This window comes from Lagenorhynchus albirostris, chromosome 10, assembly GCF_949774975.1.
Source record: "Lagenorhynchus albirostris chromosome 10, mLagAlb1.1, whole genome shotgun sequence".
Taxonomy (NCBI): Eukaryota; Metazoa; Chordata; class Mammalia; order Artiodactyla; family Delphinidae; genus Lagenorhynchus; species Lagenorhynchus albirostris.
The window spans coordinates 2,423,941-2,451,567 of NC_083104.1; the positions used below are offsets into that span (position 1 = coordinate 2,423,941).

Here is a 27,627-nt window from a genome sequence, read left to right on the forward strand (position 1 = left end):
ACAGGCTCTGTGAGTATTAGGTGCCCTGAAGCACCGGTTGTAAAGTTGTTGTTCCGCGAAACGTCCACAAGGCGGCAGCATTTCTTCGTGGCCAGCTCTAGTTTGTTGGCAACCAAAAGCGTTAGGAAGAGTCATCTTACTGGGCTGTGAATTAGAGGGGAAGGTGCCAGAGGCCACACCCAAGGGCTTGTGTGTCACCACCTCTTCCCTGTTAAGCTTCACGCCCCCGAAAAGTCCAAACCCTGGCTAAAGCTGCGGGTGCTGCGGTGTGTAGGTGGGGTGACTCCTGGCAAGGAGGCCGGATGTGGGAAGCCCACCAGCAGCAGCCGTGGAGGCTCGGTCACGGTTTGAATCCCCTGCAGCCTCGATGGTCCCCCATGGTTGGGGTGCACTTGGCTTCCTTTTAGCTCTCAGAAGGCCCACCTAGGTTCTGAAGGTTTGGTTCCCCCCAGAAAGGAAGAGACACGACAGCTCTAAGGGGCTGCATTTGCAGGCACGTCCTCTTCACGTCTCTCGGCTCCACCTCAGTGCACCCTTGGGACCCCAGGCTGCTCAGCCTGCTGGGATGTGACACCAGCGCCTATCACCGGGGCCCGAGGCGAAAAGCATGCCCATTTCTTTCCTTTTACTTTCTTTTTCAGCTTAATTCTGATGGTATGTTGTACTAGAGTTGATTTCCAAAGTGGGGTTTGGTGTAGTGTACAGCAAGCTGATTGAGTTACACATGTAATACAGCTACTATTTTTCGGATTCCTTTTCCGTATAGGTTATTGCAGAACGTTGAATAGAGGTCCTGGTGTTGTACAGTAGTCCTTGTCGAGTGCGTGTTTTATATATATGTTTATAGGTATTTTTCTGTGTATGTGTTCATGTGAACCGCCTAACTTATATCTCCTACCCCACTTTCTTTTTGGTAACCCTAGGTTTATTGAGAAAGTCGGTGACTCTCTTTCTGTTTAGTAAACTAGTTCAGTTGTGTGTATGTTTCCCTTCCTCCTATAAGTGATATTATATGCTGTGGGTCCTCCTCTGTCTGACTGACTTCACTCAGTGTTTGGGCATCCCGGGTCCATCCATGTTGCTTCTGATGGCATTATTTCATCCTTTATCCTGGCTGAGTAACGGTCCCTTGTATACACGTAGGACCTGCTGTTTATGTATTCATCACTCGCTGGACTACTTGTTTGTGTGTCTTGGCGTTTGTAAATAGTGCCGCAAAGAACGTTGGGGTGCTTGTGTCTTTCTGACTTATGCATTTTCCCGAGTAATGCCCAGGAGTGGGCGTGCAGAAGTATAGGGTCGCTCTCTCTTTAGTTTTCTAGGACCTGGGATACAGTGCTTTCTAGTGGCGGTCACCAATGTACATTTCCACTCACCGAGTTGGAAGGTTCCCTTTTCTCCACGCTCATTCCCCATCGATTGTTTGTAGACTTTTTGATGCTGGCCATTCTTCCCGCTGTGAGGCGACGCCTCGTTACACGTTGGATTGGCATTTGTCAAATAATGAGTGATATGCATCTTGTCGTGGTGTGTATTTTTTTATTTTAAACAGTGTGAGTAAACTTTCCCTCTTCAAATTTGGCTTTTTGAGGGTGTGTGTGTTTCTAATTTATTTTTCGGTTGCCTAACCCAGGTGATTTTTGAGCACACGTGTCGTTAAAAGCCCCACAGGCTTCCTGAATATGATGTGCCCTTAAGCACCGGTTGTAAAGTTGTTGTTACGGGAAACGTCCACAAGGCGGCAGCATTTCTTCGTGGCCAGCTCTAGTTTGTTGGCAACCAAAAGCGTTAGGAAGAGTCATCTTACTGGGCTGTGAATTAGAGGGGAAGGTGCCAGAGGCCACACCCAAGGGCTTGTGTGTCACCACCTCTTCCCTGTTAAGCTTCACGCCCCCGAAAAGTCCAAACCCTGGCTAAAGCTGCGGGTGCTGCGGTGTGTAGGTGGGGTGACTCCTGGCAAGGAGGCCGGATGTGGGAAGCCCACCAGCAGCAGCCGTGGAGGCTCGGTCACGGTTTGAATCTCCTGCAGCCTAGATGGTCCCCCATGGTTGGGGTGCACTTGGCTTCCTTTTAGCTCTCGGAAGGCCCATCTAGGTTCTGAAGGTTTGGTTCCCCCCAGAAAGGAAGAGACACGACAGCTCTAAGGGGCTGCATTTGCAGGCACGTCCTCTTCACGTCTCTCGGCTCCACCTCAGTGCACCCTTGGGACCCCAGGCTGCTCAGCCTGCTGGGATGTGACACCAGCGCCTATCACCGGGGCCCGAGGCGAAAAGCATGCCCATTTCTTTCCTTTTACTTTCTTTTTCAGCTTAATTCTGATGGTATGTTGTACTAGAGTTGATTTCCAAAGTTGGGATTGGTGTAGTGTACAGCAAGCTGATTGAGTTACACATGTAATACAGCTACTATTTTTCGGATTCCTTTTCCGTATAGGTTATTGCAGAACGTTGAATAGAGGTCCTGGTGTTGTACAGTAGTCCTTGTCGAGTGTGTGTTTTTTTAATATGTGTATATATATATATATATATATATATATATATGTTTATAGGTATTTTTCTGTGTATGTGTTCATGTGAAACGCCTAACTTATATCTCCTACCCCACTTTCTTTTTGGTAACCTTAGCTTTAATCTGAAAGTCGGTGACTCTGTTTCTGTTTGGTATACTAGTTCAGTTGTATGTATGTTTCCCTTCCTGTTATAAGTGATATTATATGCTATGGGTCCTCCTCTGTCTGTCTGACTTCACTCAGTGTTTGGGCATCCCAGGTCCATCCATGTTGCTTCTGATGGCATTATTTCATTCTTTTTGCTGGCTGAGTAACAGCTCCTTGTATACACGTAGGACCTCCTGTTTATGTATTCATCACTCGCTGGACTACTTGTTTGTGTGTCTTGGCGATTGTAAATAGTGCTGCAGTTAACGTTGGGGTGCTTGTGTCTTTTTGAATTATGGATTTTCCGGAGTAGCGCCCAGGAGTGGGCCTGCAGTAGTATAGGGTCGCTCTCTCCTTAGTTTTCTAGGAACTGGGATACAGTGCTTTCTAGTGGCGGTCACCAATGTACATTTCCACTCACCGAGTTGGAAGGTTCCCTTTTCTCCACGCTCATTCCCCATCGATTGTTTGTAGACTTTTTGATGCTGGCCATACCGCCTGCTGCGAGATGATGCCACTTTAGATTTTTGATATGCATTTCTCGGATAATCAGCGACTTTCTGCTTCCTGTCGTGGTCGGGGTTTTTCTTTTTAAACAGTGTGAGTAAACTCTCCCTCCTGAAATTTGGCTTCTTGAAAGTCTGTGTTTTTCGAATGTGTTTTCGGTTACCTAACCCAGGTCATTTTTGAAGACACGTGTTATTAAAAGCCCCACAGGCTCTGTGAGTATTAGGTGCCCTGAAGCACCGGTTGTAAAGTTGTTGTTCCGCGAAACGTCCACAAGGCGGCAGCATTTCTTCGTGGCCAGCTCTAGTTTGTTGGCAACCAAAAGCGTTAGGAAGAGTCATCTTACTGGGCTGTGAATTAGAGGGGAAGGTGCCAGAGGCCACACCCAAGGGCTTGTGTGTCACCACCTCTTCCCTGTTAAGCTTCACGCCCCCGAAAAGTCCAAACCCTGGCTAAAGCTGCGGGTGCTGCGGTGTGTAGGTGGGGTGACTCCTGGCAAGGAGGCCGGATGTGGGAAGCCCACCAGCAGCAGCCGTGGAGGCTCGGTCACGGTTTGAATCCCCTGCAGCCTCGATGGTCCCCCATGGTTGGGGTGCACTTGGCTTCCTTTTAGCTCTCGGAAGGCCCACCTAGGTTCTGAAGGTTTGGTTCCCCCCAGAAAGGAAGAGACACGACAGCTCTAAGGGGCTGCATTTGCAGGCACGTCCTCTTCACGTCTCTCGGCTCCACCTCAGTGCACCCTTGGGACCCCAGGCTGCTCAGCCTGCTGGGATGTGACACCAGCGCCTATCACCGGGGCCCGAGGCGAAAAGCATGCCCATTTCTTTCCTTTTACTTTCTTTTTCAGCTTAATTCTGATGGTATGTTGTACTAGAGTTGATTTCCAAAGTGGGGTTTGGTGTAGTGTACAGCAAGCTGATTGAGTTACACATGTAATACAGCTACTATTTTTCGGATTCCTTTTCCGTATAGGTTATTGCAGAACGTTGAATAGAGGTCCTGGTGTTGTACAGTAGTCCTTGTCGAGTGCGTGTTTTATATATATGTTTATAGGTATTTTTCTGTGTATGTGTTCATGTGAACCGCCTAACTTATATCTCCTACCCCACTTTCTTTTTGGTAACCCTAGGTTTATTGAGAAAGTCGGTGACTCTCTTTCTGTTTAGTAAACTAGTTCAGTTGTGTGTATGTTTCCCTTCCTCCTATAAGTGATATTATATGCTGTGGGTCCTCCTCTGTCTGACTGACTTCACTCAGTGTTTGGGCATCCCGGGTCCATCCATGTTGCTTCTGATGGCATTATTTCATCCTTTATCCTGGCTGAGTAACGGTCCCTTGTATACACGTAGGACCTGCTGTTTATGTATTCATCACTCGCTGGACTACTTGTTTGTGTGTCTTGGCGTTTGTAAATAGTGCCGCAAAGAACGTTGGGGTGCTTGTGTCTTTCTGACTTATGCATTTTCCCGAGTAATGCCCAGGAGTGGGCGTGCAGAAGTATAGGGTCGCTCTCTCTTTAGTTTTCTAGGACCTGGGATACAGTGCTTTCTAGTGGCGGTCACCAATGTACATTTCCACTCACCGAGTTGGAAGGTTCCCTTTTCTCCACGCTCATTCCCCATCGATTGTTTGTAGACTTTTTGATGCTGGCCATTCTTCCCGCTGTGAGGCGACGCCTCGTTACACGTTGGATTGGCATTTGTCAAATAATGAGTGATATGCATCTTGTCGTGGTGTGTATTTTTTTATTTTAAACAGTGTGAGTAAACTTTCCCTCTTCAAATTTGGCTTTTTGAGGGTGTGTGTGTTTCTAATTTATTTTTCGGTTGCCTAACCCAGGTGATTTTTGAGCACACGTGTCGTTAAAAGCCCCACAGGCTTCCTGAATATGATGTGCCCTTAAGCACCGGTTGTAAAGTTGTTGTTACGGGAAACGTCCACAAGGCGGCAGCATTTCTTCGTGGCCAGCTCTAGTTTGTTGGCAACCAAAAGCGTTAGGAAGAGTCATCTTACTGGGCTGTGAATTAGAGGGGAAGGTGCCAGAGGCCACACCCAAGGGCTTGTGTGTCACCACCTCTTCCCTGTTAAGCTTCACGCCCCCGAAAAGTCCAAACCCTGGCTAAAGCTGCGGGTGCTGCGGTGTGTAGGTGGGGTGACTCCTGGCAAGGAGGCCGGATGTGGGAAGCCCACCAGCAGCAGCCGTGGAGGCTCGGTCACGGTTTGAATCTCCTGCAGCCTAGATGGTCCCCCATGGTTGGGGTGCACTTGGCTTCCTTTTAGCTCTCGGAAGGCCCACCTAGGTTCTGAAGGTTTGGTTCCCCCCAGAAAGGAAGAGACACGACAGCTCTAAGGGGCTGCATTTGCAGGCACGTCCTCTTCACGTCTCTCGGCTCCACCTCAGTGCACCCTTGGGACCCCAGGCTGCTCAGCCTGCTGGGATGTGACACCAGCGCCTATCACCGGGGCCCGAGGCGAAAAGCATGCCCATTTCTTTCCTTTTACTTTCTTTTTCAGCTTAATTCTGATGGTATGTTGTACTAGAGTTGATTTCCAAAGTTGGGATTGGTGTAGTGTACAGCAAGCTGATTGAGTTACACATGTAATACAGCTACTATTTTTCGGATTCCTTTTCCGTATAGGTTATTGCAGAACGTTGAATAGAGGTCCTGGTGTTGTACAGTAGTCCTTGTCGAGTGTGTGTTTTTTTAATATGTATATATATATATATATATATATATATATATATATGTTTATAGGTATTTTTCTGTGTATGTGTTCATGTGAAACGCCTAACTTATATCTCCTACCCCACTTTCTTTTTGGTAACCTTAGCTTTAATCTGAAAGTCGGTGACTCTGTTTCTGTTTGGTATACTAGTTCAGTTGTATGTATGTTTCCCTTCCTGTTATAAGTGATATTATATGCTATGGGTCCTCCTCTGTCTGTCTGACTTCACTCAGTGTTTGGGCATCCCAGGTCCATCCATGTTGCTTCTGATGGCATTATTTCATTCTTTTTGCTGGCTGAGTAACAGCTCCTTGTATACACGTAGGACCTCCTGTTTATGTATTCATCACTCGCTGGACTACTTGTTTGTGTGTCTTGGCGATTGTAAATAGTGCTGCAGTTAACGTTGGGGTGCTTGTGTCTTTTTGAATTATGGATTTTCCGGAGTAGCGCCCAGGAGTGGGCCTGCAGTAGTATAGGGTCGCTCTCTCCTTAGTTTTCTAGGAACTGGGATACAGTGCTTTCTAGTGGCGGTCACCAATGTACATTTCCACTCACCGAGTTGGAAGGTTCCCTTTTCTCCACGCTCATTCCCCATCGATTGTTTGTAGACTTTTTGATGCTGGCCATACCGCCTGCTGCGAGATGATGCCACTTTAGATTTTTGATATGCATTTCTCGGATAATCAGCGACTTTCTGCTTCCTGTCGTGGTCGGGGTTTTTCTTTTTAAACAGTGTGAGTAAACTCTCCCTCCTGAAATTTGGCTTCTTGAAAGTCTGTGTTTTTCGAATGTGTTTTCGGTTACCTAACCCAGGTCATTTTTGAAGACACGTGTTATTAAAAGCCCCACAGGCTCTGTGAGTATTAGGTGCCCTGAAGCACCGGTTGTAAAGTTGTTGTTCCGCGAAACGTCCACAAGGCGGCAGCATTTCTTCGTGGCCAGCTCTAGTTTGTTGGCAACCAAAAGCGTTAGGAAGAGTCATCTTACTGGGCTGTGAATTAGAGGGGAAGGTGCCAGAGGCCACACCCAAGGGCTTGTGTGTCACCACCTCTTCCCTGTTAAGCTTCACGCCCCCGAAAAGTCCAAACCCTGGCTAAAGCTGCGGGTGCTGCGGTGTGTAGGTGGGGTGACTCCTGGCAAGGAGGCCGGATGTGGGAAGCCCACCAGCAGCAGCCGTGGAGGCTCGGTCACGGTTTGAATCCCCTGCAGCCTCGATGGTCCCCCATGGTTGGGGTGCACTTGGCCTCCTTTTAGCTCTCGGAAGGCCCACCTAGGTTCTGAAGGTTTGGTTCCCCCCGGAAAGGAAGAGACACGACAGCTCTAAGGGGCTGCATTTGCAGGCACGTCCTCTTCACGTCTCTCGGCTCCACCTCAGTGCACCCTTGGGACCCCAGGCTGCTCAGGCTGCGGGGATGTGACACCAGCGAATATCACCGAGGCGGGAGGCGAAAAGTGTACCCATTTCTGTCCTTTTGCGTTCATTTTCAGTGTAATTCTTATGGTATGTTGCGGTAGGGGTAATTTACAGTGTGGTGTTTGGTGTAGGTGTACAGCAAGTTGATTCACTTATTGATATTCGTGTATCTATTCTATTTCGAATACTTTTCACATATAGGTTATTGCTGAACGTTGAACAGAGTTCCCTTTGCTTTACAGGAGGTCCATGTTGATTATCCATCAAATGTGTATATATATATATATATTCACACACACACACATAGACATATGCACATATATATAGACACACACACACACACACATATATATATGCTTGTGTGTACATGAAGGTCGACCTCCTAATTTATCCTTTGCCTCTACTTTTCCTTTTTGTGAGCCCTACGTTCGTTTTCCAAGTAAGTGTGTTGCTGTTTTGTAACACTGTGTGTTACACGGTGTTCATTCTGTGTTCATGTGTGTCTAGTGTTCAGTCCTAGGTATAACTGATATCATATGCTATTCGTCTTCCTCTGACTCACTTCACTTACTGTATGATTATCCCAGGTCCATGTATGGTGCTGCCTATAGCATTATTTCATTGTTGTTTATGGCTGAGTAATAGTCCATTGTATATATGTACCATATTGTCTGTATCCAGTCATCTGTTGGTGGACATTTTGGTTGTCTCTGTGTCCTGGCTGTTGGAACTATAACTGTGGGGCGCCTGGTTCATTTCCAATTATGGGTTTCTCCAGATACATGCCCAGGAGTGCTCCTGGGGCTGGGCTCCTTTTCCTTTTGTTAGGAGCTTCGATACTGTCCTTTATGGTGGCTTTTGCCAATGTACATTCCCATGAAAATATAGGAGGGTTCAGCTTTTTCGCTCCTCGAGGGACGTGGCCCTCACTGGGCTGCTGCCTGGCTCTGGTAACCAGCATGCACCCTGCACGGCCAGGAGCCAGCATCCTGCCCCCAAGACTGGCAGCCGGTCAGCCCCACCGAGGTCTGCTGTCAGCCCATCTAGCCACGTCTGCTCGCATTTCCAGGAGCCGAGGAGGAGACTCACGCACTCCCAGAGCTACCTGTCAGCCACAGTGGAGCCTCAGGATTCAGAGGAGAAGAGAAAAGCCGAGAGGAAGTCCCGTGACGCCTGGCTCACACCCAACGGGTTCCAAGTGACCGGTCTTCACAGCACGGGCAGGACACATCACCTGGGGCTGCCACCCCTCGGTGCCGTCACAGAGGTGGGTGGCGGGAGTGGGTCTCCGGTGGGCGTCCGCAGGGGCCTCCCCCTGACCTGCTGCCCCCCAATGTAGGAGTGGAGGGAGAAAGCGCTGTTTGCTAACATACTGGAGCCAGTGCTGCACCGAGAGAGCAGGGGCTGGGACCGGCGCCCCCAGGACTTGGATCTGTACACACAGCCGCCGCCGGCCCCTCCCGCGCCAAAGCCCGGGACAGGTAACTGTGGGCGGCACCCGTTCTGTTTTAGCAGCCACACTCCTGGGCTGGGAAATCAGGATTTGGCGGGGGGCTGGCTTCAGAGCGCAGGCTGGCCGGAACTTCTGGTTCCAGCTGGATTCACTTGCTGTGTGATGGGGGGGGGGGGCAGGTCCCGCCACCGCTCTGGGCTTGGTTTCTATGAAAGGGAGGCCTTGGAAGGTAGGGCTAAGGGCTTTCAGGCTTCACACTGTGTTACCCATGACCAGCCTCGGCAGGCTCTGGGCGCTGCTGGGCCCTTCCGGCTCCCAGACACAGCTGGTTGTCACCTGTGGGGGCGGGTGGGGGCCTGGCCACACCACCCCTCCAAGTCTTCTTCATCCCCCGTTTGTGAAGAGGGACCAGAAATCATTTATAGGTAGAGAACCAAACCTGTGAATTAACAGAACCAGAATCTTCAGGGAGAAAGAGCGGTGAGTTGATCTGGCCACAGACCCCTTGCCCAGAAAGCTAGACTGGATAAACGGTGGAGTGCTTTCCTTCCCTGACTCCTAAGGGCTGCTGGTAACAGCTCTGTGAAACCGGAGGACGTGCTGACAAGCTGCTGAAACTGGTCTACTCCCCTCCTCTGGGCAGTGCCACCTCCCTTCAGTAGAGGCCCCAGGCTCTGGGACAGCAGGCTCGCTGCTCCGGCCCTTCCCAGCCCCAGGGCGCACACCTGAAGACACATGGGTGAGAACAGCTCCCCGCAGACTGCTGTCCTGGCACCAGGTGAGAAGCCATGACCTCTCCATCTACGCCAGCAAAGAAGCTGCGGTGTCATCGGGAAGATGAGCTGTCAGAACGCCGGCAGCAGGCCTAGCCCCGCAGGTGGATGACGGCTCCTCCTCCCAGGACCAAAGCCTGGCCGCCTCAAGGCAAGGCCTGTGATGGGCAAAGCACTGGGAACCGCCCGAGCAGGAAGCCTGCCAGGTGAGCACACCAGGGCAGGTGTGTAGAGGCCCGTCTGTGCCGCCGGAAGATGCTGCTCGTCCTTGTCAAGTGGCAGAGAAGCACCAGCTAGGAGCAGCACCTGCTGTCAGGCAGCAGCAACATCACCTGCGCAGGACCAAACCCGCACGGCACCATGGCCCGGGCACCTGCCCCTCTGCTCCTGGAGCCCTCTTCTCACACATGAGGACAAAGGGCCCTGGAAGCCACCACCACAGGGGGGAGCGCAGGGTCAAGAGGTCGTGAGGCTGGCTCTGAGGAAACAGGTGACCAGTGCAGCAAACACTAGAAGGGGAAACGCAAACTGTCCTTCCTTTGGCTCCTAGCTTAAAGAATGACACATACGTGGTTTTCAAGCTGTTTCTTGGAGAACGTGTGGTCTGGCAGAAATGGCCACCCTGCTGAGACGCGGCCCTACCACCCCAGGCCAGCTTCCACCCCGAAGCCTCCCGGTGAGGCGAGTCTCAGCAGCTCCGCGCTCTCCCCGTGTCGGCTCAGAGCCCGGGATCGTGTCAGGCAATAGTGCCCACGGGGGCCTGGAGAAAGCCCGTCAGAGAACTTGGTCAGCTTGTAATAAAGCAAGTTCTCTACCTTCTGGAAGGCGTGTGTCAGGCAGACAGCAGCAGGGATGCTGTCCCCCTGCTTCAGGACGTCCAGTCCAGAGGGTGGGCACAGACGTAGGCTCGCTTCTCTAGGACCTGCTGGGACACTTTCTTGATCAGTTCATCGAGATTTTCTGGAGAATCTGGGAGGGAAAGAGGAAGAGTAGGTGATCTTTGGAAAAAAATGTTCCAGCAATTCCTGTTATCACGAAGTCAGCCCTCCGGTGTGAAGGAGCCCTGAAGGTGGCAGCCCCGTCCCCAGGAAGTGATTGTGGGCTGCCCCCTGGCAACCCCACCTGCTGGAGAAGCCATTTCATCATCCCCTCTGCAGGCGGTGACAGCCGCGTCAGCACGGTGGGTGTGGGGTGCCAGTGCTCAGAGTTGCGTGGAGTCCCGCGCTCCTCCCTCCGCAGGTCAGCTGGGTACAGGGGTCCCCCCAAGAGGCTCTCACCTGGCATCAGTCCCACGCCCCCACTCTCCCCCAACCTGAGCCGCCCACTTACACTTGTCCAGCTGAGACAGAGCGAAGAGATTCTGGTAGTAAGCTTCCGTGCAGAAGATGTTGGCCAACAGAACCTGCCAGAACCAAAGTCCGAGAGGATGACTGCTGAGGACCCTGGGATCGCTGGGCCTTAGCGCCGCCCGGCCTGGAGCCTGACCTCTGAGCTTCAAAGAACTCGGTCAGCCAAAGCGGGCAGCTGGACCAGAGTCAGGTGGCCTGGCTCAGAAGCCATGGCAGCCGTGAGCCAAACCAGCTCTGTCCCCAGGGCAAGTGACCCGATCCCCGCAGGCATGGTGCGCGGCAAGACTGCGGGCGTGCGCGCAGCAGGTGCTCAGACCGCACCCGCCCGCTGGCACAAGGGGCGAGGGCGCTGGGCTTCGGGTTCGACACTCACTCCCCCTCCCCGCCCCCAGGCAGGAAGGTGAAGGGCAGTGGCCCTGTGTCCTGAACAGCACAGACCCGCCCATGGGAGCTGAGCGCACCAGCTATGGCCACGGACACAACTTGGCAACCCCACCCATTTCTGGGTCAGCTGGCGTGGACCCGTGCTCACCCTGACCCCCGGGACACAGCCCTGGACGCGCCCAGCCCCTCCCTTCCCCACTACCCAGCCTCATTAAAGTGCAGCAGGGGGACCCCTGCAGGGAGGCTGCCTGTGCGGGGGGAGGGGCGGGCCCACCTCATGGTCGTGGTTCTGGAGCCCCACGCGCATGGAGCGGCTGGCGCGCGACAGCACGGCCGTCATCCCGTACAGGTTGATGAGGATGTTGGCCACGCGCTTCAAGACCAACTGCTCCTCCACGATGGTCTGGGAACAGAGGGCAGGGTGGAGACTGGCCACCCGGACACGACTCCAACACACTCTTCCAGGCCCACCCTTGCTCATCTCTGAGCCTCTCCCTACACCCGGGGGAGCAGGGCTAACACTGCCTTCCCTTCGGGTTTTCCCTTAGCTCTGTCCAGATCTGGGCAGGAGTCAAGACAAGACCATGTCCCAGAAGCCGGGCCGAGACCACCGGCCAGTGCTTATTACCACCTTTGGATGCAAGAAACACAGATCAGGGCCTAAGAGTAAGGTCCAGGTGGGGCTGCCCCTCCCGGCTCCAGGGAGCCTCTGGTCACCTAGAAGGTGCCCACCCAGCAGGGGCTCCCCCCACGCTCCCCAGCTAGCTGAGTGGTCCCCAGGGCAGGCAGCCACAGCCAGCCCTGCTTCCCCAGCCCTCCAAGGTGACCAAGATTTCTAGGCCTGGTCCCCACGCTTGGCAAAATGTCATCTCACAGATGCCGGCCCGCTTCGCTGCCCCCAGGTACCTTGCCAAAGCGAAGCAGCAGGGTCTCCACCGTGCGGCTGAAGTAGTGCACGTTCTGCTCGAGCTTGTGGGCACTGTCCTGGGGGGCCGGGGGGAGGATTCCGCTCAGCACCGCCCTCCCGTGGTGCCCAGGCCCTGCTGCCAGGCTTGGCTGTTCTCCACCGTGACAGGGTGGAGAAGGCACCTGGTGACCCTCGGACTGCCTGGTCCTCCCCGGTGCCCCCACCACGCCCCCTCTGGGAAGGGGATACCCCTGGCTGGACCCACTCACCTCCATGCTGGGGTGCACGGCTCCGAGCTTCCCTGTCAGCCCAAGGTCCACAGTTCGGCCCAGGGAGTCCCGAACCCTCCGGCTGACAGTCTCCATGATGGTGGTCACATTGCCCTGTTTAAGCTGCCTGCAGAGAACCCAGGCTCTGTAAGCGGAGGCCCTGCAGCCGGCTCCTGCTGCCCAGCAACACGGCCCCGCCTCCATGCCAGCAGCTCTAGGGAACCCGGGCAAAAGCTCCCTGACTATGCAAAGCCAGAGGGGCCAACCCAGGACCTGGACAGTTCGTCAGGGAGCAGCCGTCTCCTGTACAGCCCGAGGGGACACCCGGGTCACACCTGCTTCCAGGTTATTCTCTCCCCGAGAGCCTGAGAAGTCCTCTGGGCCAGCCATGCCTGGGCGCCGGCAGGGACTACTCACTGTCCTGGCCCCAGGGTGGGGGCAGGAGAGGAAACCAGTCCTGTGTTGGCCTTGGAGCTGGTGTCTCTCCTTGCCCCGGTTCTAGACGGGAGCTGCCGGGGAGGAGGGCAGGGCCCTGGCGGCTTCCCTCCCTCCAGCCAGCCTGTGAGCCAACTGAGCCCTGCCAGGCTGCACGCCTGGTCTACGGATGAGGCAGCGCCCTTCTCTGGCTGCCCTGGGACAGGCCTCTGCTGGGCAGGGTGGACCCGAGGGGCAGACGGTGGACGCGGTACCTACTTGACCCTTGCAGTCAGGATGCGGCCGGCATGCTGCAAGCCTGTCAGGGCGATGTACATCCGGAGAATCTCGTTGGTTCCCTGTGGCCAACATTATCCAGGTCAAAGGCTGCCCACGTCAGGGCAGCCCTAGCAGTGCCGCGTGTGTGACTGGCTAGGCCCTGCTGCATCCCGCTCACTCTTCAGAAGCAGCTGGGAGCAGGGCTGTGACCGGGGGCCAGGGCAACACGTGGGCTACTGCTTCCACGGGACAAGTTGGGGCTGACCAGATGGTGGCGGCCTCCCTCTGGGACCTACCCCATCCCATGACCGACTGTGCATGAGTCATTCCTTTTTCCAAGCTTCCGATTTTACTTCTTTTGAGCAGAGAAACAGCCCCCTTAAAAGAAGTGAAGGGTACTAGTACCCAGGACACAAGTCCTTAGTGGACCCACTACTAGCTCAGTCCAGGCCCGGCTCCTCGGGAAGCAGGTGGCTGCACCACAGTGCCAGGTGCCAACACCCCGGGGGCTACCTCTTCCCTGCTGCCACCCCTGGGCACCCCCCCAACCGTGAGCCACGTGACCTCGGGGACGCAGACCAGGGGGCTCGTGCACAGTGGTGCTGAGAGTCAGAGAGGCGGGGCTGGACTGGGGCACACCGCCAGGCCGCGCCACGGACGGAGACTCCGTGGGAGCAGAAGTGGCAGCAGGGAGAACTCCAGGCTGACCCAGGCCCGTCCCGGGTGGTCTTGGCTTCACGCTGAGGGCCCTGCACCCCTCAGAGCCCCTGAACCCGTGCTGACCACCCCACCAGCCACAGAGGACTGCACTCACCCGGGCCAAGGGGAGGGGCCTTGGGAGAGGCAGGCCTGGGGCAGCAGGGTCGTGAGGTGGGACCTGTCCCTGGGGCCTCGGGCTGGCCGCGCCCTGTCCACTAAGGGAGAGGACACAGGGGACACTAGCAGCCAATGCGGTCTCTCCCCTGGAAGGGGAGCCCCCCAGGCGCCCAGCCTCGCACTGGTCCCAGGGTCTGCCTCTGCACGCCTGTGCCCAGCCTGGAATCCTGGCCGGCCTCCCTCCACAGCTGCCGGCCGCACCACTGCCACCTACGCCCTGGGCAGGCCTGGGGCATTTCCAGGGTCGCGAACGCAAGCAAGCCATTCTCTGCTCCAAACTTTGTTACTGCTTCCCGGCCCTCACAGTACGATCCAAATAGGCTTCCATGGCTGGCTACTCTCTGGCCTTCCTGCCCAGCCCCTCTGCCCTGCCCACCCTGCCCCACCAATAGCCCAGCCCCGCCGAGCAGGACCGGCCGCTGCTCCGTTTACCTGGTGCCAGCAGGTACGGTCCCGTCAGGACCTGGCACACGCCACTCCCCTGCCCTCTCTGCCCCCAAGGCCAAGTGCGCTCCTTCCTGAGACCCCAGCCCCTCACCACACTGGTGTTCTGGAGTCGTCCTCTCTCAGCCAGGCTGCACGACCAGACCAGTAGCGCCCCAAAGGCGACTCTGGGGTCCCAATGCCCTTTCCTCCCTGCTCCCAGCCTGTGAACTCCCAACATCAGAGGCGCCGGGGAACGCCCTTGGGGTGACCCTGCCAGCTGCCTCATCACCTGGAATGGGCACTGGAGGCTGCACCCCGGCCTCCCAGGCGGACACCTGCGGGCGGTCGAGCGAGAGGACGCGCCAGCCGGCCTGGGCTCTGCGGCCTGGCGCCAGGACCACGAGGCTCTGGGGTCCACAGCAGAGCGGGGCGGGGCCGAGAGCCTGGCGGGCGGCGCACTCACCTCGAAGATGAGCAGGATGCGGCTGTCGCGCAGGATGCGCTCGTACGGGTAGTCCCTCATGTAGCCTGAGCCCCCGAGGACCTGGAGCGCCTCGCTCACACACTGCCAGGCGGCCTCGGAGCTGAACACCTGCCGTGGACCCGGGGCGAGGTCAGCATGGGGCCGTCAGCCCCAAAGCCCCTTCAGGAGGAGGACCCTCTGCCTCGGGGCCAGGTGGCTGCGGACGGGGTGGGAGCTCCACGCGGAGGACTGGGCTTTGGGATGAGACGACCCAGGTAGGAGCCCTGACTGTCACGTCTCACTGGTGGCCAAAAACTGACCCCCCTCCCCAAAACAAGACAGAAGCACAGGGAACTCTGTGCTGTTTGCCTCCACCAGCTATTTCATGAAAGGAAGTTTTGATACCAAAATGCAGGAAGACCACAGACTCAGGACAGCACAGTCCTTCCCAAGGAAGCCCAGCTGCTTTGTTAGGAAGACAGGAAGTTACAATACACAGTGTGTATCCTCTTCTTTTGCTGTCATCACCAGCAGCTTGCTGGGAGACACTGGCCTCTCGTAAGCTGGACGCTGTCCTCTGCTGCTGCTCCTACGCTACTCTGCTCTCCCCGGCTGCATCCCAGGGGTGCCTGGCACGGTGGGTACCTCGTAAATACCTAAGCAGCGACAAACTAAGGAGGAAGACGGCAGGCACGCTGTGCGTGGGGTTACCTTCACCATGGCGGCCTCGATGGAGCAGTCAGGGAAGCCCGGCTGGTCCAGCATCCCCGCAGTGAGGTAGGCCATACTTTCCATCACGTAAGCCTTCTGAGCCATCAGGGCAAACTTCTCCTGGAGCGTTCAGAAAAATACACAATCAAGAAAGAATCTGCCTGTGCTGAGACCCAAACCTGCCGAGCAGCAGAGAAGGCAATTCAGACCAGGCCCAGTGCCCAAGAGCACCAAGGCCCGGCACTCGTAAAAGGGGCCACGTGCTCATCTTCTCCCCGAATCACCGCCCAGGAGTCGGCAGTACAGTGCCCCAAGCACACTTTCAATGCCCACGAGGTAGAGTCAGCCCGTGCGGTGCTTGACCCTCCATACCTGAATCAAGCCAAACTCGCTGAGGTTCCTGTTGAACTGTTTCCTCGTGCAGGCGTACTCGGCGGTCATCTCTGAAGAGGAGCAGAGTTATCAAAGAACAATTTTCCGGCTGTCTTAAAACGATTTCCTCAGTCTATCGTCACCACCCTTCAAACACTCAGGCAGGATCTACGAGGAGCGGGTCTGCTGAGACCGACACCCTGAAAATGAGAGTCCTGCCTTCCAACATCTCCAGGTTCAGGAGTGACTGTCCCCTCTGAGTGGCACCCAGGGTGGAGGCAGAGCAGGATCAGGAGCCAGTCAGACACGTCTGGACCCAACTCTCGCTCTTAGCAGCCGAGCCTGGGCCACGTGGTCTCCCTGCCCTCATCAACACTATTGACCTCAGAGAGACAGCAAAGGCCACGGGACGCCCTGCACAGAGAAGCAGGCTCACACCCGGCACATGTGTCCATCTGGCAGCAGGAGGGTGGCCTGTGGCTTCCGCGCCAGCCCTGCAGGCGCGCACGTGCCCACAGCGGACCCCCTCCCTGCGGCCAGCACTCTCCCAACACTCCCCACGGACATTCACGCGTAACCCACTCTCACAGTGGGCTCGCACGGTAGACACCCAGGGTGGACAGGCTCCCACATTCCCCCATTTCTGGGCCTTGCGATCTCAGGGGCTCTACATTCTCTGGGGACAGACTGACCACGAGAGTGAAGCCCTTGCATTGAGTTTTCCAGACAAGGAAGCACAGTCCAGATGGGCTCAGGGCCTTGGGGGAAGCTTAGCAGAGGGAGACAAGCCCTGAGCTCGCAGTCTGATCGGGGAGTGTGGTCTCGGGCAAATCACTCCCCCGCTCTGAGCGTCCGTCCCTTTGTCTATAAACGAACTCTGCCCTGAACTCTGAGCAGCTTCCTGAGCACCCAGTGGGGAGCTGGCCCCGGGTACACCCGCACCACAGCCAGGGCCCTGCATGTCCCTGTGGTCCCTCGCACAAAGCAAAGATGGCAGTGACGTTCCGTGCCCCCCAAAACCCCTATCAGGCTGTTTTAACTTCACTGGCAAAGGGAAGTCTAGGGTTCAGTGCCCATAAAAGAGGAAAGGGACAATCCAAAGGCTGAGGGACCAGGGTCCCCAAGCTGACCCCGCGGCTCACCCACTGTGCAGAGTCATCCACAGACAACCAGTGCTCAGGCTTTTCGGTGTCCAGCCCACATTCAGGTGTTCACTCAGCAGGCAGAGCAGCCACCCCTCTCTACCTCCACCAGAAGGTCCCCCGCCTCCCCCATCCTGTGCGTGTTGAAACCTCAACACTAGCCCTTCAGGGGCAGCCTCAGTGCACCCTTCAGTCTAACTTGAAGCCCTGATCCTAGACTTGGACAGGACTGGCTGTCAGCGGCCTGGCTCAGCGCTGGCCCGCCCGCCCAGGGACGTGGCAGAGCCCCTGGGCCGGAGCAGGCAGGGGCACCAGGGGCAAGTCTGCCGCAAAGGGCTGCTGTCCCTGACTTACGTACCAATCAGTTTCTTGAGCATCCCAGCCACGGCACTGCCCATGCTGAACCGCCCGCTGTTGAGGATGTTCATGGCCACCTGCAGAGAGAGGAGGGCTCAGCGCGGGTCCAGCTGGGAAAGCTGAGGGCCCCAGAGGGCTGAAGGGGACAGACCGCAACAGTGCTCATCTGCTCTTACCAAAAGCTTTCCGGAAGACAACAGGCAGCATCCAGATGGAGTTAACCATCCTGCCAACCCTCCCCGGGCCGGGAGAGAACAGTCCCAACGCCTCAGAACCAGGCAATCTGTCACTGAGATGCTCTCACAAACATCCCTGAAGGCACCCCCCCCCAAAAAAAGAAATGGGACACCCTTATTCTAAAGGAAGTGGCCACTTCCCTCAGCCTCAGGGGAAGAGAGCAGAAACTAAGACGGGCTGGGTACCCACTGCCAACTCCTCACTTTCCCAGCAACGCTTCAGCGTCAGGGTCCTCCTTTCACAGATGAAGAGCCAGAGGTTCCAAGTGGTGAGCCAGTCACAGACAGAGCACGCAGCTGCCTGACATGCACGCCCGTGCACCCTGCACTGAGCCAGTCCCTTTCACAGACGTGACGCGCTCCTCCCCCCGCAGTGCCTACAGTAATGACCCTAGCTAAGGAGTTTTGTCAGCCTCACGCCCCTCTTCCAACCCCAACTTTCTCCCTAAAGCCGACGGCAAGCACACACACTGCTTCCCAAGTACCAGACTACCCGGGTTTGGGGAGGCACCCCCTTACAGACCTAGGGACCTAGAGACCATAGCCACCCTGGCAGCAGGGGAGGAGGGGCATCCCAGGCACACGGTGGACGTGTGGCCACCAGCACAGGCTCCTAGAGGACGCTGTCACCTGCCCACCTCTGCTCAAGCCTGTGAGGCCCAAGGAGGAGGCGTCAAGGCAGGGCTGGGGCCTGGGGGCAGCAGGCAGCCTGGGGCTCAGCTTCACACGTGGCACTGCTTGTACTGAGTGCTCGCCTGCGTGACTGGGATTAACCAAACGTGCCTCTGAATTTGAATTTATGACTACTTGCTAAATAACCTGAATGGAGACTCTCAAAACAGATCCTGTGGGGCTGGGGAGACTGGAAACACCTGCTCCAGCCACTGGGCAGGCAGCACTGGTCCTGACAGGCGAGTCCGAGGCGGGTGGGCAACTCGGTGGGCACGGCCAGAAGCTGGGGCTCGGCGAGGTCACAGTGCAGTGTGACCTGTTGTGCCTCCGCTCGGGCCTGTGACCTGTAATGTCAGACTCCCTGTGTCTCAGGACATGGAGGGGGGACGAGGAGGGGGACACCGGTCCTGCTTGACCTGCCAGGACTGCAAGCAGGAACTGAACCCCCACCCTTGGTCCCTTCTCCCAGACTGGTTCTTAAAGGCCGCCTCACAGCTGCATGAACAAACTTACGTCACAGCCCCTTCGTGGTTGATTCTCAGCTTCACTTACCACAAGAACAAGAGGAGGAGAGGACTGGACACCAGGCCCCAGTCCCCAGGAGGATGGAAGGCCTGGCCAGCTCAGCCTTACCTGAAAGGGCTCGTGAGCCTAGGCGTTCCCTCCCACCCAGGCCTGATACTGCTGCGTGGTCACCTTCCTACCGCAGAGCAGTCCCCTCCCACAACTACACTCCAGGTACGAGACACGGCCGTCCCCGCAGCCCCCGTCGCTGACTGCCTCTGCGCCCCGATGAACCTCCTACTTGACCGCACGCGGCATCGGCACTCCCCGGGCCTGTGGTCATCCTACCCGCCATCGCTGGGATCACCCTAGCGTGTCGCGCTTTTCAGTGCTGAGGCTGACTGGCAGGCAATCCCACTCATCACAAGATAGGGCTTTAGAAATCTGTTTTTCTTTTGCATACTAAAACCATCACTTCTCACCTAACACAATGGAAAAAAAATTTTTAATGCAGAGTTGGAAAGACCTTACACACGGTCCAACCGTCCAGCAGGCAACATGGCAACATGGACCAAGAACTTAAAAATGACCACGTCCTCTGACCCAGAAACTTGACTGGTATTTTAACTCAGGAGGTGATGAGAGAAGTGTGCAAGTTATGTATAAGGATACATGCCATGCAGTGCAGTCCCGAGTGGGGAAGAAGGGAAACTGCGCTAAATGCTCGATCCTGGAGACCCAGGGACAGTGAATGTGGCGTCACCACATGAGGAAATGCTGTGTGGTTCTGAACCTCAGCAAATCAAATTCCCTAGCATGAAAAGACTATGAGGGCTTGTTGATAAGTGAAAAATACCAGCTATCACCTCTTACACACACACACACACACACACACGCAGAAATATTTCAGTGATGTAAGCTATTTAAAAAGATCTAGAAAGACAAGCACCAAAAGTGTGAACAGTGGAGACAGCAGAAGCAAGAAGAACTGCAATCCTGCAGCCTGTGGAACAAAAACCACATTCACAGAAAGACAGACAAGATGAAAAGGCACAGGGCTATGTACCAGATGAAGGAACAAGGTAAAACCCCAGAAAAACAACTAAATGAAGTGGAGATAGGCAACCTTCCAGAAAAAGACTGCAGAATAATGATAGTGAAGATGATTCAGTACCTCGGAAAGAGAATGGAGGCAAAGATCGAGAAGATATAAGAAACGTTTAACAAAGATCTAGAAGAATTAAAGAACAAACAGAGATGAACAATACAGTAACTGAAATGAAATATACACTAGAAGGAATCAATAGCAGAATAACTGAGGCAGAAGAACGGATAAGCGACCTGGAAGACAGAATGGTGGAATTGACTGCTGCAGAACAGAATAAAAAAAAAAGGATGAAAAGAAACGAAGACAGCCTAAGAGACCTCTGGGACAACATTAAACGCAACAACATTCACATTCTAGGGGTCCCAGAAGAAGAAGTGAGGGAGAAAGGACCCGAGAAAATATTTGAAGACATTATAGTCGAAAACTTCCCTAACATGGGAAAGGAAATAGGCACCCAAGTCCAGGAAGCTCAGAGAGTCGCATACAAGATAAACCCAAGGAGAAACATGCCGAGACACATAGTAATCAAATTGGCAAAAATTAAAGACAAAGAAAGATTATTGAAAGCAGCAAGGGAAAAATGACAAATAACATACAAGGGAACTCCCATAAGGTTAACAGCTGATTTCTCAGCAGAAACTGTACAAGCCAGAAGGGAGTGGGCATGACATATTTAAAGTGATGAAAGGGAAGAACCTACAACAAGATTACTCTACCCAGCAAGGATCTCATTCAGATTCGAGGGAGAAATCTAAAGCTTTACAGACAAGCAAAGCTCAGAGAATTCAGCACCACCAAACCAACTCTACAACAAATGCTAAAGGAACTTCTCTAAGTGGGAAACACAAGAGAAGAAAAGGACCTACAAAAACAAACCCAGGGCTTCCCTGGTGCCGCAGTGGTTAAGAATCCGCCTGCCAATGTGGGGGACACGGGTTCGTGCCCCGGTCCAGGAGGATCACACATGCCGCGGAGCAGTTAGGCCCGTGAGCCACAATTACTGAGCCTGTGCATCTGAAGCCTGCGCTCCACAATGGGAGAGGCCGCGACAGTGAGAGGCCCATGCACCGTGATAAAAAAAAAAACCCAAAAAACCATAACAATTAAGAAAATGGTAATGGGAACATATATATCAATAATTACCTTAAACGTGAATGGATTAAATGCTCCAACCAAAAGACACAGCCTCGCTGAATGGATACAAAAACAAGACCCATATATATGCTGTCTACAAGAGACCCACTTCAGACCTAGGGACACATACAGACTGAAAGTGAGGGGATGGAAAAGGATATTCCATGCAAATGGAAATCAAAAGAAAGCTGGAGTAGCAATACTTGTATCAGATAAAATAGACTTTAGAATAAAGAACGTTAGAAGAGAAAAGGAAGGACACTATATAATGATCAAGGGATCAATCCAAGAAGAAGATATAACAGTTGTAAATATATACGCACCCAACATAGGAGCACCTCAATACATAAGGCAACTGCTAACAACTATAAAAGAGGAAATTGACAGTAACACAATAGTGGGGGACTTTAACACCTCACTTACACCAGTGGACAGATCATCCAGACAGAAAATACGGAAACACAAGCTTTAAGTGACACAACAGACCAGAGAGATTTAATTGATATTTATAGGACATTCCATTCAAAAACGGCAGATTACACTTTCTTCTCAAGTGCACACAGAACATTCTCCAGGATAGATCACATCTTGGGTCACAAATCAAGCCTCAGTAAATTTAAGAAAATTGAAATCATATCAAGCATGTTCTCTGACCACAACGCTATGACATTAGAAATAAATTACACGGAGAAAAACGTAAAACACACAAACACGTGGAGGCTAAACAATATGTTACTAAATAACCAAGAGATCACTGAAGAAATCAAAGAGGAAATCAAAAATACCTAGAGGGCTTCCCTGGTGTCACAGTGGTTGAGAGTCTGCCTGCCGATGCAGGGGGACACGGGTTCGTGCCCTGGTCCGGGAAGATCCCACATGCCGCGGAGCGGTTGGGCCCGTGAGCCATGGCCGCTGAGCCTGCGTGGCCGGAGCCTGTGCTCCGCAGCGGGAGAGGCCACAACAGTGAGAGGCCTGCGTAATGCAAAAAAAAAAAAAAAAAAAAACCTAGAGACAAATGACAATGAAAACACGACAATCCAAAACCTATGGGATGCAGCAAAAGCAGTTCTAAGAAGAAAGTTTATAGCAATAAAATCCTACCTCAAGAAACAACAAACATCTCAAATAAACAATCTAACCTTACACCTAAAGGAACTAGAGAAAGAAGAGCAAACAAAACCCAAAGTTAGTAGAAGGAAAGAAATCATCAAGATCAGAGCAGAAATAAATGAAATAAAAACAAAGAAAACAATTGGAAAGATTAATAAAAGTAACAGCTGGTTCTTTGAGAAGATAAACAAAACTGATAAACCTTTAGCCACACTCATCAAGAAAAAGAGGGAGAGGACTCAAATCAATAAAATGAGAAATGAAAAAGGAGAAGTTACAACAGACACTGCAGAAATACAAAGCAACCTAAGAGCCTACTACAAGCAACTCTATGCCAATAAAATGGACAACCTGGAAGAAATGGACAAATTCTTAGAAAGGTATAACCTTCCAAGACTGAACCAGGAAGAAATAGAAAATATGAACAGACCAATCACAAGTAATGAAATTGAAACTGTGATTAAAAATCTTCCAACAAACAAAAATCCAGAACCAGATGGCATCAGAGGTGAATTCTATCAAACATTTAGACAAGAGCTAACACCCAACCTTCTGAAACTCTTCAGAAATTTTCAGGGGAAGGAACACTGCCGAACTCATTCTATGAGGCCACCCTGATACCAAAACCAGACAAAGATACTACAAAAAAAGAAAAGAACAGTTCAGTATCACTGATGAATACAGATGCAAAAATCCTCAACAAAATACTAGCAAACAGAATCCAACAACACATTAAAAGGATCATACAACATGATCAAGTGGGATTTATCCCAGGCATGGAAGGATTCTTTAATATAGGCAAATCAATCAATGTGATACACCATATTAACAAACTGAAAAAGAAAAACCATACGATCATATCTCAATAGATGCAGAAAAAGCTTTTGACAAAATCCGACACCCATTTCTGATAAAAACTCTCCAGAAAGTGGGCATAGAGGGAACCTACATCAACATAATAAAGGCCATATACAATAAACCCACAGCAAACATCATTCTCCATGGTGAAAAACTGAAAGCATTTCCTCTAAGATCAGGAGCAAGACAAGGATGTCCACTCTCACCACTATTATTCAACATAGCTTTGGAAGTCCTAGCCATGGCAATCAGACAAGAAAAAGAAATAAAAGGAATACAAATTGGAAAAGAAGAAGTAAAACTGTCACTGTTTGCAGATGACATGATACTATACATATAGAATCCTAAAGATGCCACCAGAAAACTACTAGAGCTAATCAATGAATTTGGTAAAGTTGCACGATACAAAATTAATGCACAGAAATCTCTTGCATTCCTATACACTAATGATGAAAAATCTAAAAGAGAAATTGAGGAACACTCCCACTTACCATTGCAACAAAAAGAATAAAATACCTAGGAATAAACCTACCTACAGAGAGAAAAGACCTGTATGCAGAAAACTATAAGACACTGATGAAAGAATTAAAGATGATACAAACAGAGAGATATACAGTGTTCTTGGATTGGAAGAATCAATATTGTGAAAATGACTATACTACTCAAAGCAATCTACAGATTCAATGCAATCCCTATCAAATTACCAATGGCATTTTTTACAGAACTAGAACAAAAAAAAACTCTTAAAATTTGTATGGAGACACAAAAGACCCTGAATAGCTGAAGCAGTCTTGAGGGAAAAAAATGGAGCTGGAAGAATCAGACTCCCTGACTTCAGACTATACTACAAAGCAACAGTAATCAAGACAGTATGGTACTGGCACAAAAACAGAAATATAGACCAATGGAACAGGATAGAAAGCCAAGCGATAAACCCACACACCTATCGTCAACTAATCTATGACAAAGGAGGCAAGGATATACAATGGAGAAAAGACAGTCTCTTCAACAAGTGGTGCTGGGAAAACTACACAGCTACATGTAAAAGAATGAAATTAGAACACTCCCTAATACCATACACAAAAATAAACTCAAAATGGATTAGAGACCTAAATGTAAGACCAGACACTATAAAACTCTTAGAGGAAAACACAGGAAGAACACTCTGACATAAATCACAGCGATATCTTTTTTGATCAACCTCCTAGAGTAATGGAAATAAAAACAAAAACAAATGGGACCTAATGAAAATTCAAAGCTTTTGCAAAGCAAAGCAAACTAGAAACAAGACGAAAAGACAACCCTCAGAATGGGAGAAAATATTTGCAAACGAATCAACGGACAAAGGATTAATCTCCAAAATATATAAACAGCTCATTCAGCTCAATATTAAAAAAACAACCCAATCCAAAAGTGGGCAGAAGACCTAAATAGACATTTCTCTGAAGGAGAGATACAGATGGCCAAGAAACATATGAAAAGCTGCTCAACATCACTAATTATTAGAGAAATGCAAATCAAAACTACAATGAGGTATCACCTCACACTAGTTAGAATGGGCATCTTCAGAAAATCTACAAACAACAAATGCTGGAGAGAGTGTGGAGAAAAGGGAACCCTCTTGCACTGTTGGTGGGAATGTAAATTGATATAGCCACTATGGAGAACAGTATGGAGGTTCCTTAAAAAACTAAATATAGAATTATCATATGACCCAGCAATCCCACTACTGGGCATATACCCAGAGAAAACCATAATTCAAAAAGACACATGCACCCCAATATTCATTGCAGCACTATTTACAATAGCCAGGACATGGAAGCAACCTAAATGCCCGTCGACAGACGAATGGATAAAGAAGATGTGGTACATATATACAATGGAATATTACTCAGCCATAAAAAGGAATGAAACTGGGTCATTTGTAGAGATGTGGACGGATCTAGAGACTGTCATACAGAATGAAGTAAGTCAGAAAGAGAAAAGAAATATCGTGTATTAACGCATATATATGGAACCTAGAAAAATGGTACAGATGAACTGGTTTGCAGGACAGTAACTGAGACACAGATGTAGAGAACAAACGTAAAGACACCAGGGAAAGCGCCAGGGGGTGGGAGGTGGTGGTGTGATGAACTGGGAGATTGGGATTGACATATATACTAATATATACTACTAAAAAGGGCTAATAAGAACCTGGTGTATAAAAAAATAAAATTCAAAAACATAAAATAATAATAAAATAGGTAAACAAAAAAGTGTGAACAGTGGATGGCAACTCCCCAGGGACGGGCTTCAGGGGACTCACGTGTTCCCTCATCTGTGTGTGACATCTGCACACAGACGCCCATTGTGTGCCCTCCACCTCCCCTACCCTCTGCTCCACACTTCCCAGGCAGCAGTGGCTGGAGCCCTGGCTGACGGTCCTTGGGTGATTCTTGTAATGCTCAGGAGGCCAGGGAGGTCCTGCTTTGATCCCTGTTCACAGCCAAGGTGGGGCAGCTTCCCACTGTGAAGACACTTACCCAGGCCACCCAGTAAATTAGGGCAGAGCAGCAATATAAAGACAAATAGCCCAATTTAAAGACGGGCAGAGATTTGGAAAAATGTTTCTTCAAAGGAGATAAACAGCCCATGGAAACAACCTTAATGTCCACTGACAGATGAATGGATAAAGAAGATGTGGTACATATATACAATGGAATATTACTCAGCTATAAAAAAGAATGAAATAATGCCATTTGCAGCAACATGGGTGCAACTAGAGATTATCATAAAGTAAGTCAGAAAGACGTATTATCTGAAGTAAGTCAGAAAGAGAAAGACAAATACCATCTGATATCACTTATATGTGTAATGTAAAATATGGCACAAATGAACGTATCTACAAAACGGAAACAGACTCACAGACATAGAGAACAGACTTGTGGTTGCCAAGGGGGAGAGGGGAGATGGAGAAAAGGATTGGGAGTGTGGGACTAGCAAATGTAAACTATTATATACAGAATGGATAAATAACAAGGTCTTACTGTATAGCACAGGGAACTATATTCAGTATCCTGTGACAAACCATAATGAAAAAGAGTATTAAAAAAAAAGAATGTCTGTATGTGTATAACAGTTACTTTGCTGTACAGCAGACAATGGCACAACACTGTAAATTAACTATACTTCAATAAAATATTGGGTTGGCCAAAAACTGACTTCAGTTTTTAAGTAATAATAAAAGACACATTTTTCATTTTCATCAAGAGCTTTATTGAACAACATATTCACAGTTTTGTTCCACTACCTCCACCATTTTTCAGGCAACTTCATAATTCCATCTTCGCAAAACTTTTTATCTTTTTGAGCAAAGAATTGTTCCAGGTACCTTTTACAGTATTCCAGGGAATTGAAATTTTTCCCATTAAGAGAATTTTGTAAAGACCAAAATAAATGGAAATCTGAAGCCTGGTGAATATGGTGGATGAATCAGAACTTCCCAGCCAAGCTGTAACAGTTTTTGCCCGGTCATCAAAGAAACATGTGGTCTTCCATTATTCTGATGGAAGATCATGCATTTTCTGTTGATTAATTCCGGATGCTTTTCTTCAAGTGCTGCTTTCAGTTGGTCTCACTGGGAACAGTACTTGTTGGATTTAATCATTTGGTTTTCCAGAAGGAGCTCATAATAGAGGACTCCCTTCCAATCCCACCAATATATACAACATCACCTTCTTTGGATGAAGACCAGCCTTTGGTGTGGTTGGTGGTGGTCCATTTTGCTTGCCCCACAATCTCTTCCATTCCACATTATTGTACAGTATCCACTTTTCATTGCCGGTCACAATTTGTTTTGAAAATGGAATGTTTCATTACATTCCAGTAGAGAATCCATGTGGAAATATGGCCAAGAAGGTTTTTTTCACTTAACTTATATGGACCCCAAACATCAAAGTGATTAAGATAACCAAGCTGGTGCCAATGATTTTCAACATTTGATCTGGATATTTTGAGTATGTCGGCTATCTCTCTCATGGTATAACGTTGACTGTTCTCAATTAATGTCTCGATTGATATCTATCAACTTCAACTGGTCTACCCGACCGTGGAGCATCGTCCAGCAAGAAATCTCCAGCACAAACTTCACAAAACACTTTTGACATGTTTGATCGGTCACAGCACCTTCTCCATACACTGCACAAATATTTTTTTGCGTTTCAGTTGCGTTTTTACTTTTCCTGAAATAATGAAGCATAATATGCCCAAAATGTTGCTTTTTTTTCTTCCACCTTCAATATTAAAATGGCTACACAAAAATTCACCAATTTTGATGTTTTTTTAAAAAATGCATGCTGATATGACAGCTGTCAAAATACGATCTAGCAAAATTGTTTCGAATGAAATTAAAGACAACTAAATGCTACTAGAGCCATCTTATGGAAAACATCGAACGAACTTTTTGGCCAACCCAATAAAATAAAATAAACAAAGGGGATAAATAGCCAATAAGCACATAAAAAGATGCTCAACACGACTAA

At 50.8% G+C, this 27,627-nt stretch overlaps 2 protein-coding genes across 7 annotated transcripts in view; one reads left to right on the top strand and one right to left on the bottom strand.

Annotated features, from left to right (window-relative positions):
- Positions 1 to 9,629, top strand: part of LOC132527653 (uncharacterized protein FLJ43738-like) — a 172,926-nt gene extending 163,297 nt beyond the window's left edge. Inside the window, exons 4-6 of the mRNA XM_060163568.1 lie at positions 8,355 to 8,574; positions 8,647 to 8,788; positions 9,571 to 9,629. Of these exons, the coding sequence (XP_060019551.1) occupies positions 8,355 to 8,574; positions 8,647 to 8,788; positions 9,571 to 9,629 (421 nt within the window). The remainder of the gene's footprint in view (positions 1 to 8,354; positions 8,575 to 8,646; positions 8,789 to 9,570) is intronic.
- A 474-nt stretch (positions 9,630 to 10,103) lies between these two features.
- Positions 10,104 to 27,627, bottom strand: part of ACAD9 (acyl-CoA dehydrogenase family member 9) — a 59,569-nt gene continuing 42,045 nt past the window's right edge. For 2 of the 6 annotated variants that reach the window (XM_060161038.1, XM_060161041.1), the window contains 11 exons: positions 17,484 to 17,559; positions 15,984 to 16,054; positions 15,612 to 15,731; positions 14,901 to 15,029; positions 13,136 to 13,215; positions 12,443 to 12,569; positions 12,173 to 12,250; positions 11,541 to 11,669; positions 10,863 to 10,935; positions 10,656 to 10,777; positions 10,104 to 10,502 (listed from right to left, as the gene is read on the bottom strand). In XM_060161038.1, coding sequence (XP_060017021.1) covers positions 10,476 to 10,502; positions 10,656 to 10,777; positions 10,863 to 10,935; positions 11,541 to 11,669; positions 12,173 to 12,250; positions 12,443 to 12,569; positions 13,136 to 13,215; positions 14,901 to 15,029; positions 15,612 to 15,731; positions 15,984 to 16,054; positions 17,484 to 17,559 — 1,032 coding nt within the window. In that variant the 3' untranslated portion in view covers positions 10,104 to 10,475. The other 4 variants (XM_060161039.1, XR_009542682.1, XR_009542683.1 and 1 more) reach the window with 4 other exon arrangements.